Source organism: Sphaerodactylus townsendi, linkage group LG08 (genome assembly GCF_021028975.2).
Source record: "Sphaerodactylus townsendi isolate TG3544 linkage group LG08, MPM_Stown_v2.3, whole genome shotgun sequence".
Lineage (NCBI taxonomy): Eukaryota > Metazoa > Chordata > Lepidosauria > Squamata > Sphaerodactylidae > Sphaerodactylus > Sphaerodactylus townsendi.
Window position 1 is genome coordinate 72,143,694 of NC_059432.1, and position 14,491 is coordinate 72,158,184.

The window sequence follows — 14,491 nt, forward strand, 5'->3', positions numbered from 1 at the left end:
GGTGGGGTGGCAAACTTGCATTGGATATCAGCAAACCTATCAGTAATAGGTTTAAGGTATTTATTTATTGGTTTTATTTGTTTTTTATTTATTTATTTATTTATTTATTTATTTATTTATTTATTTATTTATTTATTTATTATTTAGGCTTATATACCGCCCTATCCCAAAAGGGCTCACCTTTTGTGTCCCACATTTCCCCCACCAGGGACTCAGGATAGTATGCACAGGTTTCTCCCCTTTTTATTCTCACAATGACCCTACAGGGTAGGTTAGCCTACATGATGGCAGGTTGGTCAAGAATATGCAGTGGAAATCCAACACTGACAGAACACATACTTTACTGGCAAATGGTCTCAGGGCTCACTGCAATTAAAAAGATTTCGTAGCAGTATCTGTTCATAGAGATCACTAACAGGAAACTGTTTGAGTGGCTACCTAAAGTATTAGTAGGGCTGTATCAATGTAGGAGATGAAATCTGGAATTAGGATCATAGGGTTGGATCCAGCCAGCCTCTTCACAAAATCTCTGTTTCTTCCTTACTACAGGCCCCATTGTTTATGGATTTTCCCTGTGTGGTCCCATAATCCTTAGCATAGCCCTTTTGAGTGGTCAGAAGGGAGCCCTCTTTTTTTTTTCAGAAAAGGTGGCTGGATCATTCCCATCAGGGTCCAAATCCTGTCTCTCTAGTGGCCTAGAATCAGTCTGTGCCTTCTACCTTAACATCTTTCATAAGGGTATACTACTAAGGACAGTCCAAAGTATTCTGCTTCTTCCCGTACAATTTTAACACAGCCTAGCAGCAGTGAAAAAGTTTCACAATTTCATACAGGATGAGGGGAATCTGAAGAAATATAACAGGAATAACAAGAGTTTCATATGTATAATAATGTATAATGTGCCTGATGGATTTTAAATAATGGAGCCAGGCAGATTTTTTAAAATGCACATGCTAGCAGCAAAGTGTAGGTGTCTGGAATATTGTCTGGAGCAGTGTTTCCCAACCTTTTTGACATCACGGTACCCTTGACCTCACTCTTCATATCTCACAGTACCCCTGCCATCCCCCCACCTTCCCCTCCCAGTGCCCCTGCATGCCACCGCCCCCTTCCCCTACCAGGGGAACCACTGGGGGGGGGGGTGGAAAGTTGCTGCTGACCTTGCGGCAGGCCCTGCCCCTGGACAGCTCCATGTCCTTGCTGGGGCTGGCAAGAGACACCACAAAAGTGAGGGGGCGGTAGCGTTGCCGCGGTACCCCTGGGACATGCTCACGGCACCCCAGGGTACCATGGAACCCTGTTTGGGAATCACTGGTCTGGAGCCAGCAGTGTGGCAATCAGGGCTGTTCTGCCCCCTTTCAGACCTTCCCAATCTCTTCCTGCTGAAAGACCCCATTAATTGGTATGGGTATCAGCTTTTTCTGGCTTTTCTAAAAATCTTTGTATCCAAAAAACCCGAATATGAAAAAAAAATGGTGCTCACTTCTACTTGGGAATGATACTTCTGAAGTGTTACAACACAGGTTGTATTTCATAGCGGATGTTTGAGTGTTGTCTTAGTAATTGTATAAGGGTAAACGAAGTTGTTGACTGACTGTGTTATCTTATGTAAGCTGTGAGAAAAAGGAAGGTAGACGTGATGAAAGAGTTCAGGCAATGTCAGATACTAGCTGTAAGGATACCTGGCATCTAGTTGACATGCTGAAAGCAAATTATGCTCTAGTTTGTATATGTTGTCGTCATACTATCTCATAAAACAGAAGTGGCTGAATTGGGGTCCTCAGCCTGTTTGAACCTGTGGGCACAGACTGCTGTGTCTGGTGGATGCAGCCACAAAATGGACAAGGTGGATCCAGCCGCAAAAGTGGCTGCCGCAGCTTACCTTCAGTCACACAGTAAATATCCTTGTGCAGTGGTGGCAGCTGCTGCCCAAGCAATGTTTAAAAAAAATCTGTAGAGCCAATTTAATCTTAAGTGCCTAGTCATAAGCCTTACTGGGTCCACTCTCTCCACACTGTGCATAACTTCATAGACTTCTGTCATGTCTCTCCTTACTTGCCTTTTTTAAACCTAAACAACCCTCAGCGTTTTAACTGTTTCTCATAGGGCAGCTGCTCTAGCCTTATTGTTGGTCTTTTCTTCACCTTCTCAAGCTCTGCAATATCTTTTTTCAGGTGTGGTGACCAGAACTGTACACAGTATTCCAAATGTGGTCTCACCATAGGTTTATGTAAGGGCGGTACTATAGCAGCAGTTTTGTTTCCTATTCCTTTTCTTTGACAAACACTTTCCACACAGACATTTACAGTTTGGGACCAGTGTTATCTTATGGACTACCACCTACTCCTATTTGGACCTACCTGACCCTAATGGGCATCTTCTGAGCCTTTCTTTGTTTGGCCCTGACTTCTGACATTTAGACTGGTAGCAACCCACAGAAGGGATTTCTTGATAATGGCACCAAAATTATGGAACTCCCTTCTCCAGGGATATTCATCTGCCTCCTTCTATTATTGTCTTCCGCTGAGGGTAAAGACTTCTAAAGGGTTTCCTCAGTGACCACTTCCTGCCTTATGTGTCAATTGCTTTTTCTGTGGGTTTTTTTTTTGTGTGTGTGTATATGATAAAATAGTTTTGCTTTTAGTTGGTTTTATTATCTGTTTTTTTAAATGCTGTTTTTATTGTTAGCTACCTTGGCGGCCCTGATTGCCAGAAACATATGGTACAAATTTGGTAAATAAATAGCTTGACTCCAAGGTTGGTCAAATCTCCCATTGATAATGCAGATGCTAACCCAGATTTGACACTTAGTGTTTTCCAAGCTCACCTTATTCACTTCTACCCCCTTCCTGATCTTATGACTCATCTAAATGTCAGTCACAACATGCATTTGGATTCTGACCCACAGTTTGAGAATCACTTCCCTAAATCATTCTGGCATTCATATTCCATATCACTTAATTTAACATATTAGTTAATCTTTTATCATTTGTAGCCAGTCTATCATGGTGACAGTCATAGCAACTAAAAGGTCAAAGAATACGGTTCTGCCAACACTTCTGAATAACTTTTCCTAATCTGTATTACTGATTGGTAATATAAAGCCCCAAAGGGAAAAGATATTTCATGTTAAATAGTAATACAGTCAAACCTGCAGACAACTGTGGCATCAAAAACATAAACGTATTTATTGAGACATAAACTTTCACAAGCCCACTTTCTCAAATACAGGACATGTTATACTCAGTGGGCTGAAAGCACAAACAGAAGAAGGTTTGTATTATGAAAGGGTGAAAGCAGAAGATCAGGCATTATAGTACTACAGAGCACAGATGAAAACAAGATCTTGTCAAAAAGTTAAGCAATCAAATCAACTGGTGTTAATGACTCCTAGCTCCTGATAAATTTGGCAAAGTATGGTGAATCGCATATTTCTGGAATATAGTGTCAGAAAGAAAATCTTTGAGAAGCCCACTTTCTCTGGGGCCCTGGGGAAAAGTTTAGGATGGGACCTCAGAATTACTACCACCTCTCACTAGGGCCATGCAAGGAAGAAGAATGAGTTGGATTTATATTCCCCCTTTCTCTCCTATAGGAGACTCAAAGGGATTTACAAACTCCTTTCCCTTCCCCCCCTCACAACAAACACCCTGTGAGGTAGGTGGGGCTGAGAGAGCTGTGACTAGCCCAAGGTCACCCAGCTGGCATGCGTTGGAGTGTACAGGCCAACCTGAATTCCCCAGATAAGCCTCCACAGCTCAGGTGGCAGAGCAGGGAATCAAACCCAGTCCCTTCAGATTAGAGTACACCTGCTCTTACCCACTACGCCACTGCTGCTCTTAACCACGACGCCATCAGGAGTGGCCCTTGCTCCTGCATGGCAGGTGGGAACCATTGCCAACAGCTGGTTATCCAAGCCCTGGATGTTGCAGGCCCAAAGTAACCTTCCTGCCCAAGTTCCAGACAGCATTGACTTGAGTGGTTGTGACAAGAGTGGGAGTCTGCACGCCTAATAGGCCAGGTATGAGAGGTGGCAGCAGAAGCCTACTCTTTTTCTTTCTTCCTTCTCCTCCTCCTCCAACAAGAGCAGACCTTCTCAGGGAGCCCCGTAGCATGGGGGGTGGGACTGCCCCTGTCTGCGTGAGATGGAAGTCTGTGCTTTCCTAACAACGTCTTGTTGGTACAAGACTATGTAGCATCTGGGTGTGAAAAAAAAAGCTGCCTGCGTAATCGGTCTTGCTTTAAAAGTCAGGTTTGGCTTGGAAGACAGGGAAGCAGCTTGTATAAACAGCCTGCAGCCATGATCATTCATCCATTCTTAAAGGTAAACATTGGAGCGATTGAAACAATGATTGAAGAAAGCCTAGATGCATGTGCCGGTGACAGGTGCGTGTGGATGCATGCCTCATCTTTGTGCGTCTTTCACAGCATGCCTGAAAATTGCCAACATTTCCTGAAGTTGAGAAACATGATCTGGCTTGGGTGCTCTGACTCCCTGCTGTGTGAGAATCACTTAAGTTTCAATGAAAGAGAATGCAGTAGCTGTTCACCCAACTGGTTTTATAGCAAGTGTTTCTTTGTTCTTATTTTTTTTCTGGGTCAGCTCCTGTGCAATGTTGCCTCTTTGTTCACTTGCACGATTCATCCATCGGTGTAACAACTGAGGTATGTAGCTTCCAGATCACAGCTACTCCTGCAATCATATTGTTGGTGAAAAGAAACAAGTCAAGTGGAATTTCCTTTTTGATTTCCTTTAGTGTGCTTCCAGATGTTGTCCTTTTCCTATAGTGTTTGCAGTGTTATCTCTGAGACCGGGATTTCTGACTTAGAGCCACTGATTTGTGTTATCCAGTTGTTTGTATGACACACACAGCAGATTTCTGCTTCCCTGAAAATGTATGCAAAATGTCCTTTTGCCTGTTTACACACGCACAAATACACAAACTTGAGCAGGCTGATTTCCCCCTTCCATCTACATGAGCTTTGTTGCTCTCAATGCTTGCAACATTTTCAGCCCTCACAAGGCAGTTTTAAAAATTTTGTTTTTCTTTAGGTTAATTCACAATGTCTTATATTCTGTGTACTTGAAAAATCCATCCAGTCGGCAGAGAGCCTTGCCTTGTATGTGAGTGGTCTGGTTTTGCTGGTTTCATGATTGTTGTGTGTATGGTGACCAAAATTAGAATAGCTTCAAGGAAAAGAGGGAGCCAAATAAACATAGATCAAATAGGGAGGAACCTGCTGTGTCTCAGGATATGGAACACTTCCTTTCCTTAACCTAGTCAACATACATCCTCCAGGAGTCTATCACCCTTGTTTCTCTGGTTTATTTGTCTTTTTCACAGCAAAAACGTATACCATCTTTCATACCACATCTGTATGTATTTTGAGACTGAGAAGCTCACATGATATACAAAAGGTTGCAAGTGAAGGACTTTGGGCTGTCTCTTCACCTCAGACTTCAGAGGGAGAGTTGACTAGAAAGTCAGAAAGATAGAGAGGCCAAAGCATTGGGCATCCTTTCTCGACTGCTCTGACACTAACTTTTTGATGTGCAGACTTATCATCTCAGGGACACTTCCTTTTTTCCCTCTTTTTCTCACACCTCCACTCACATGCACATTTCTCTACTTTAGAACCATGAGGACAGCATGCAGGTTCTGTATCTCCCTACATCCTAGTTAGTTAGTCTAGACCAGGGGTAGGGAACCTGCGGCTCTCCAGATGTTCAGGAACTACAATTCCCATCAGCCCCTACCAGCATGGCCAATTGGCCATGCTGACAGAGGCTGATGGGAATTGTAGTTCCTGAACATCTGGAGAGCCGCAGGTTCCCTACCCCTGGTCTAGATTAGGAAGCTATATTTACTCTGTCCTATCCAGAAATGGAGTTCCTACAGTAAATGTAGCATATTAGTTTGAATAGACAAAGGACTGAGTATTTTTGTTCCTGGCACCTACAGAGATGGGGCTTTCCTGCACAGCATAGCCTTCTGCACTCTGCTAAATTACTGGATCTAGAATCTAACTGGTTCTTGAGGGACCAAGATTCTTGAATTCCAACACAAGATTTCATAGCTGAAAAAGGGGAAACCGCAATGAAATGGAATTCTGTGAACATGACCAAAACAGCTGTGGTCCAATAGCAGTGATTCTGACAACAGCTTGCAGTTGTTATGTATGTTCATGCTGGAGGTTATTTGACAGTGCTTGGCGCCAGATTGTCTACCCACTTGCATCTACTGCCATAGGGCAACTGGTTGTTGTGGTTGTGTTGTTTCTTGAAGGGAAGGGGAAAGGGGTTCCCAGCAACTACTGATCCTGTGGCTTGTGGCTAAGGCTAAGCTGATCTTCCCCTCACTGGTGTTCTCCCGTGATGGGCTAACTGCACCCTTATATGAAAAGCCATGCTGGATAAGACCGGTGGTCCATCTGGCTCAACATCATGTTTTGCTCAAAGGCCAGCCAGATGCTTTTGGGAAGTCTGCACACAGAGAATGAAAGCTGGTCTCCAGAACTGCTTCTTGGCCAGTGATACTCAGTGGCATACTGAACCTGGAGATTCCACCGACTTGTCAGAATTGATAGCTGCTGATAGAACTCACACTTTGTGAATTGGTCTGTTCTCCCGTTAAGACTATCTAAGCTAGTGGTCGCTACCACATATTGGAAGAGTGAGGTCCATAAGTTGATTATGCACTGTGCAAACAAGTATATTCTCTAGTCTGTCCTGAATCTTCCACTCATAAATGTTGTTGGTGATATCCCAAGGAAATGTATGGCATTCCACAGTTTCATGAAAGCTCGGGGGGGGGGGGGCGACGACTCTGCACTGTGCATAATTTTAGAAATGTCTAATATGCTCCCCCATCATGTCTTCCAATAATCCCTCCTTCTGTGGCTGCTTCAGTTATAAAACAGTTGTGGAGATCACCTGTGTAGTTTACACATAACCTGAGAATAGGGATAGCTGGGACTGTGTCTCTGAGTTACATGGCCAGTATCCTTCAGTACTAGCAAGATGTGTTGGCTGTATGACTGGGAAACAGCTATAAACCAGTATAGTGACTAGAGCAGGGGTGGCCAACCTATGGTGCTCCAGATGTTCATGGACTACAATTCCCATCAACCCCTGCCAGCATGGCCAAAGGTACCGTAGGCTGGCCACCCCTAGACCCATGGCCAATTGGCCATGCTGGTAGGGACTGATGGGAATTGTAGTCCATAACATCTGGAGTGCCAAAGGTTCGCCACCACTGCTTAGACTATAGTGTCTGACTAACATCCAGGAGAATCCAGGCACCAGTTCCCACTCTGGGTGACACTGAGCCACAGGAGCAGCAGTGGCATAGTGGTTAAGAGCAGGTGCATTCTAATCTGAAGGAACCAGGTTTGATTCCCCGCTCTGCTGCTTGAGCTGTGGAAGCTTATCTGGGGAATTCAGATTAGCCTGTATACTCCAACACATGCCAGCTGGTTGACCTTGGGCTAGACACAGTTCTTTGGAGCTCTCTCAACCCCATCTACCTTACAGGGTGGGGGAGGGAAAGGAGATTGTCAGCCCCTTTTAGTCTCCTTACAGGAGAGAAAGTGGGATATAAATCCAGCTCTTCTTCTTTTTCTTCTTACTCTCTCTGTCTCTACTTAATCTACTTGGCAAGTTTATTGTGAAGCTAAAATGATGAGAGCCTGTAGATTGCCCTGAGCTCCTTGATGTAAGGGCAGGGTAAACAAATGATAGATGAATGTGCTGGATTGTGTGGGGTAGGGGAGATGTTATGGATTTGGGGGTCTGCTTGTACATGAGGATCACATATCACTGCATAAAAAACTGTAGAGGGTAACAATGTTTTTCCAGCACTGACTGGTACCAAAAAGAGAATCTTGATTTGGAAAACACACCCTGTACTGAACTGTGTACTGTACTGATTAATGAATTATTTCCTGTTATATTTACACAATTGCAAATGTAATGAGATGATATTCTAGCCGGTGCTGTCTCTATCCTGTGGCAGAACAGTAGCTGGTAACCAGTACACATCTCTTCTATCACCTGATCATAATACCTGGCATCATTCTGAAACAGCTGCGCAAACTGTGGTTAACACATGGGCTTTAATAAAGCACATACTGTTCTCTAGAGAGACCTTTTCCTCTGCCTAATAGCTAGCAGTCCGCTTTCAATTAATAAAGAAGATTCCATTCCTGCCCTCATAAATGCCCTGGTTCACAGTGGGTTTTCTTTGCTGCAGACTGTACAAAAGAAAAGCTGCAGGTTTGGCCATTAACGGCAGAGCTCAAGCTGCCTTTAAGGCACATTATAACCACAAATGTTGATTGGCAGCTTATTTTGTAGATGGAGAGAAATGAGTCCACAATGCTCCAACCATTATCAGCTAGGAGAGGGAGGGGTGGCACTTCCTGTAGAAGTACCTGCAAGCGGCAGTGGATGGTTTTGTGGCTAGCAAGATGGCGGAATTCATTACAGACTGGACTACATGCAAAGCTTTTCAAAAGCCCAGATTTATTTGCTGTCTGTTTAGATTTATTGAGGAATTTTAACAAAATTATTTTGTTTACCTCTATATCCTAGTTTTCTTTCAACATATGAAAGGTATGGATTCCCAAGATACCAATGGAATAAAATCTGAAGCAAAGCCGTGAAGCTTGGCTCCTTCTTGCTTGGTTTTCTGCATGGTGTAGTGTTTAAGACCAGGTGGAGTCTAGTCTGGAGAACTGGGTTTGATTCCCCACTCCTCCCTTGAGCAGTGGAGTCTTATCTGGTGAACCAGATTTGTTACCCCACTCCTACACTCCTGCTAGGTGACCTTAAGCTAGTCACAGTGCTTCGGAACTGTCTCAGCTGCACATACAAGGTGTCTGTTGTGAGGAGAGGAAGAGAAAAAGAGCTTGTAAACCCCTTTGAGTCTCCTTGACAGGAGAGAAAGAGTGGGGTATAAATCCAAACTCTTCTTTCAAGACATCCAGAGCAGTGTGTAAGGTTGCCATATCCTCCCTGACCACTGGTGGGGGATAATGGGGATTGGACTACAAGATCCACACTGGGAAATTCCTGAAATTCCTGATGTAATCAGTAGACACTAAATTCCTGGGAAATTCCTGAAATTCCTGATGTATGGGAAGGATACAGGATAGAGATATCAGACCACCTTCCAAAGCATCCATTTTATCCCGGGGTTATCCAGACTACTGATGTCTGTAATCTGGAGGTGAGCTGTAATTCCAGGTCACCTGGAGGCTCCTACCTCTAAAGCATCCAAAGGCATCCCTAGTAGTGGTCAATGATATGCTTGATATGGTAACAGAGAAAAATAAGTTAATATTTCTATTTTTTTTAAAAATGTAAGTGGCTTTTAGAACCTTATGATCAAAAAGCAGGAAATAAATCAAACGAATAACATGTTCCTGGAGGAGAGGCCCCCATCTCCATATGTGGGGGGAAAGTCTTGATGCTATCCTGATTCAACAATCTTTTGTTCCTTTTTGTCATAAAATTAGAACAGAATTAGATCTAATGATCCAAATATGGCACAAACAGGCCAATATTCTGTAAATGAAGCACAATGGTATTTTAATCTAACTAATTCTAACTAGATATAATTCTTATCTATGTCTGTTATTTTTAACCAATGACTCCGTTTTGCACTTTGTAAGACTTATGTGTTTTCTGTTAGTCTAAGACGGCAATAAATCTGAATCCATCAACCCTGTGCTGGCCAATAATCCTGGACTTTTCCCAGTTTCTTTTAACCCTATGTGTATTTAGATCTCTTTTCTTTTCTTTGAAGGATGGCTGATGAACCATAACTTTTACATTAAGGTATAATATTTACTATAGGAAGATACTGCAACCCCACTGAGCGGTGGGGGGGGGGGGTGTCACCAGCCTGTTAGCTGCCAATTCCCATCTTTGCTTATTTGAACAGGTGGTGCTCATTAAAAACAGATAGCACTAGCTAAACTTGTAATAATCAGTAGACACTAGGTGTGGGCATTCGGCTAAAGCCAAATAGAATCTCCCCTCCTTAAAGAATTCCAATTTTTTTGGGGGGAAGGGGGGTTCACCCCCAAAGAAGTGACAATTTAAATGGATCCAAAAAACAGAACCCAAATCATGACTTTAAAAATTCTGTCACCAACACTGCTACTTCCCAGCTCAATGTGGTGCCCAAAATTCATCTCCTGCAAGAGCTCAGCGTTCAGCTCTGCACCTGCCAGCAGCCTCCCAGTTCCACATGGAACTTGGTGGCAGCAGGAATTTTTTGAATTCAGGCCTATGAGATGCAAAAAAATTCAAACAGCTCGAAAAAGCTAATATTCGGAATCTGGTTTTTTAGGTTTTTCAGGAGTATTAAATCTAAACCTGAAAAATACTGATTAAAAAGGTGCCTACTCCCAGTAGAGATCCTTTTTGTCAGAAGGTAAGGTATGGAGGGCAGGTCTTGGTTATGAAATAACTGGCAATTTAGAAGGGTGTAACCTGGGTATGTCAAGGTTTGGCCAAGGGAGGAACTTCAGCCGGGTATCGTTCCGTACAGCCTGTACAGGTTCCACCCTTCCAAAACAGCCATTTTCTCCAAGGGAACTGATCTTGGTCATGTGGAGGTAAATTCTAATAGCTGGTGATCTCCAGGTGCTGCCTGGAGGTTGGAAACCCTTCAACAGTACATGCAATGTTTTGTTTGTGTGTAACCTTTGAAATCCATCACTCAAATTACAAAACCTTTCCTTACCTTCTTTATAATGCCTCTCACCAGATTGGGAACTTTCTCTGAGTCATTGTTTTTGGTATTGTCTTTGGATCTCACCTTAACAATATTGTTACTGAATTTATAGAACGCTTGCAGTCAGTTGCAATAAGAATTGAGCCACTGCTCTTTAGTGGATAAAGTTAAGAAGGTTACTTTCAGTGTGAATTCTACACTTCCAGAAAGGATTCTAAGGAAAAAGGGAACTTGGTTTTCAGATAATCAAGTCAATCACCTTGTTTGACAGTGAGCTTTAACGCAGAAAAGCTCATACCAGGGGAGGGTTCTTTTGATCTTCAAGGTGCTAATGGGCTCAAATTTTGTTCTGCTACTTCAGACTAGAGAGCCAGCATGGTATAATGGACTCCAGTCTGGAGAACTGAGGTTGATTCTGCACTCCTCCACATGAAGTTTGCTGAGTGACCTTGGGGCAGTCACAATTATCTCAGAACTCTCTCAGCCGACAAGGAAGGAGGCAGTGACAAACACTTACTTTGAAAATGTTACAGGGTTGCCATAAGTCATTTGTGACTTGGTGCATGCATTCACATAGAGATATATCACAAACACTACCAGCTAACATGACCACCCACCTGAAGCCACGGTCATCTTTTTGTGTGTGAGCGTTATTCATATGAATATTGGTAACTGTGATGTACCTCAGAATTGCCAATGTGATGGTGCTACAACTGAGGGTTGGGGATTCTTGGGGTTTCATTTGATCATACACCTAATTCTATTTGACTTTGCTGACAGGTCTTTGTGTTCTGCCATGGCCTACTACAACTGTCTCAGCTCCTCTACAGTGCGTATTTCAAGAGCAGCCTGACGACCATTGAGAAACGTTTTGGCCTTTCCAGTTTCTCCTCCGGCTTCCTCTCCAGTTTGCATGAGGTAACAATGTTGAGCATAGTCCATGAGAAGGACGCTGGAGGCATTTATTTTCTGAGCTCGCTGGGTATTGCCTTGATCCTTCTAGGTATCCTAGTTAAGTACTGATAATTTTTCCCCTAGTGCAAAAACGGGGTGGGCTGAGGGAAAGCAAAAGAAAAGTGTTAGCTTTGTGAAGGCAAAGAAGATGCTTATTATGATGTCTTGCCACTAATTACCAACTGGATAGCTGTTTGTGTGCAGTAGAACAATGTCACAGTGACTCAGGATAGCTTTGGCAGCATAGTCTAGAATAACTGTTAGCCAAACTAATATTATTTTCATTTTCATTTCAGTGTGTGGCTCTTGCCAAAACAACAACTTCACATTTAGCTCACCTTGCCCCACTATGTCTAGTAGAACTTACTACATTTCTTGATGTTCTGTGTTTCTCGGCCCTGTGGCTTCTGCAGTTGAAAAGTAGACCACTGAGACAGCGCAACATAACTGAGCCTTGTTTGGGAACAAGTGAGCATTTAATGGAACATGTACTTGGGCCCTGAGTAACTGTGAAACTGCCATTCAAAGTAGAACGCTTGTCTGTTTCTGTTCCTTAAGTTGATTTCCTATTGCTGCCAACATTTTGGAGGGACCCATTCACTTCTCTGTACAAGTTTTTCTATCACATTGTTAATTCCGCACAGAAGAAATAAAATGTCTTTACACGTTTTAAAAACCGTTTTGGGGAAGAAGTTCGCACAGCTTTCTTCCCCCAAATATCTTCAAAACGTTTTATTTTGCTCAATCTGAGTTTTTTAAAAAAATCACTAAACTAGTGATCATCTTCCCCCAGTCTGGGTTGAAGACATTTCCTGCCTGCCTAACGATTCCATGCATGTTCCGTTTTTCCTTTTTTTCCCCCAAGGGGAATGTCTGCAAAGCTACAGTGACGTGATTAGAGAAGCTGCAATATGAGCATATTTGTGTTGCCATAGCTTTGCAGACATCCTCCTCAAAACAAAAAGGAAAAACCATACATTTGGGGATTGCTAGGCAAAACAAACTTGATTCATCTACTTTTTACAGTGAAATAGCAAACATAAGCTGCAAGCAATGGAAATCTCCATGGAGAACCTTCACCAAATAGCGGAGGCACAGAGAATTTCTGTAGCAGCACACAAAATGATGGGTGCAACTGTGAAACTGACAAGAGCTCCGTGTGGCAGGTGGGCAAAAAGATCTGTTTTTGGTTAGCAAAACTTGTATTCTTCGCACTGTGAGAACACAAAATGCCTAAATGGGTCTTTTTTAAAAGTCTGCAGGACGTTTTATTTCTCTGTGCGGAAATCACCATGGTGTATTTGAGAGGGTCAAAAATTTGTACTGTTTGTACTGTTACTTGTACTACAAGCAACTGCTAGTGGGGACTAGCAATTGTGTGAGACATTTTTTAAAGAAAGGCAGCACAGATACTTTTCAGAGTAGCACTTGCTCCTATCAAGTGATAAGAGAGCTTTCCAGGGAAGAAGACAGTGAGAAAGTCCTTTTGGGGTCTAATGGCTTCTGGCTTTGTAACTGTTTCTCTGAGAAAGAGGAGGACCTGACCTAAATTTCTGTGCCTCCCCACAATGGAGTCCTGCTACACCCATAAATTTAAATAAATATGTGCTTTCTGCCAGCCCTTCAGAAGTGTTGGAGCATTTGATGTGTAATGCTATGATACACTCTAATAATTATAAGAAGGTACAACCCCCCAATTTGTAACAGAGGAGTGAGTCAGACCATTACAGCATCCCCTGCCTGATCCAAGACTTGACTGTACATAGCTTGGTAGCATTTCTTATAGTAGCACTTTTATTTATGCCCCCATCATTAAGTTTCTGTCAGGGTTTCTCATGAGAAATTCCTCTTCGTCAGGGATGTAGTAATCACTCTGGATGGATACCTTGCCAAAAGCAACAGTTTTGCTGCTAGATTTCAGGTTTGCTTTGCTTCTCTGAGCACCATGTGGAGTGCAGAAGACTCTCCAATTATTTCCTTCCTCAAATGTTCTCTGTTTCCTAAGGCGGAGTTCACTGCAGTCTTTTTCTCTTGAAAAGGGTTCAGAACCCCCCTCTTCTTTTTCCTTCATCAAAAAGATAAGTTGTTTAAGGGCAGTTCTAAGGAGCTCAGATACCCTGGGAAGTTTTGATTTAGAACAGGGTCAGCATCTCCGTCAGTTGCTCACACTCACTCTTCATCTCTTCTTCACTTCCTCCTCTGCATCTGAGCTCATGGTCTTCCTTTTGGAACTGACTCAAGTGAAAAGGAGAAGCTTTGGATGCTTTTAGAGGTAAGAGTCAAAAGTGTCTGGGCCAGACTTGTCCTGCAAATGGCCATTGAAAGCGAAGCTTGCAACAGAAGACAGATTTCATTTGTACTTAGTTAACAGCAAAAAATTATTGCTTTCTCTGTGAGTTTAGGTGTGAAGTGCCATCAAGTTACAGACAACTTAAGTGACCCCAGGAGGCAAGTCTTCAAGAAAAGTTTTTCTTGGTGGTCTCCCTTCTAAGTATCAACCCTGCTTAGCTTCCAATATCTGACAGGATTGGTCTATAATACCATCTTCCTTCCTGCATTGTTTTCTACAGTCCCCAAATCAGGTTTGGGTTGAATAAGACATAAGCAGGTCTGGATCTGGGTTCTTGTCCATCCGCTGCCATTGCTGCAGTAAATGAAACGTACCCACTCACCTATGAAGGATCCTCACCCCCTGCAGTATTCTTTTGTACCAGCTGGGGCTGCAATCTAGATTTTGCCTTCTTTGAGCAGGTTTTGGCTTTAAGCCCTAGTGAATCAAAACCAGCAACAGT

The 14,491-nt window shown here is 43.0% G+C and overlaps 1 protein-coding gene across 3 annotated transcripts in view; it reads left to right on the forward strand.

The window, feature by feature from the left end:
* Nucleotides 1-14,491, forward strand: part of SLCO2A1 (solute carrier organic anion transporter family member 2A1) — a 62,753-nt gene that overhangs the window by 9,224 nt on the left and 39,038 nt on the right. The window contains exon 2 of one of the 3 annotated variants that reach the window (XM_048504853.1): nt 11,526-11,663. The exons of 1 other annotated variant lie outside the window; for it this stretch is intronic. In XM_048504853.1, coding sequence (XP_048360810.1) covers nt 11,526-11,663 — 138 coding nt within the window. Of the gene's footprint in view, nt 1-11,525; nt 11,664-13,928; nt 13,972-14,491 lie in introns of those variants that run through there. One more of the 3 variants, XM_048504855.1, reaches the window with a different exon arrangement.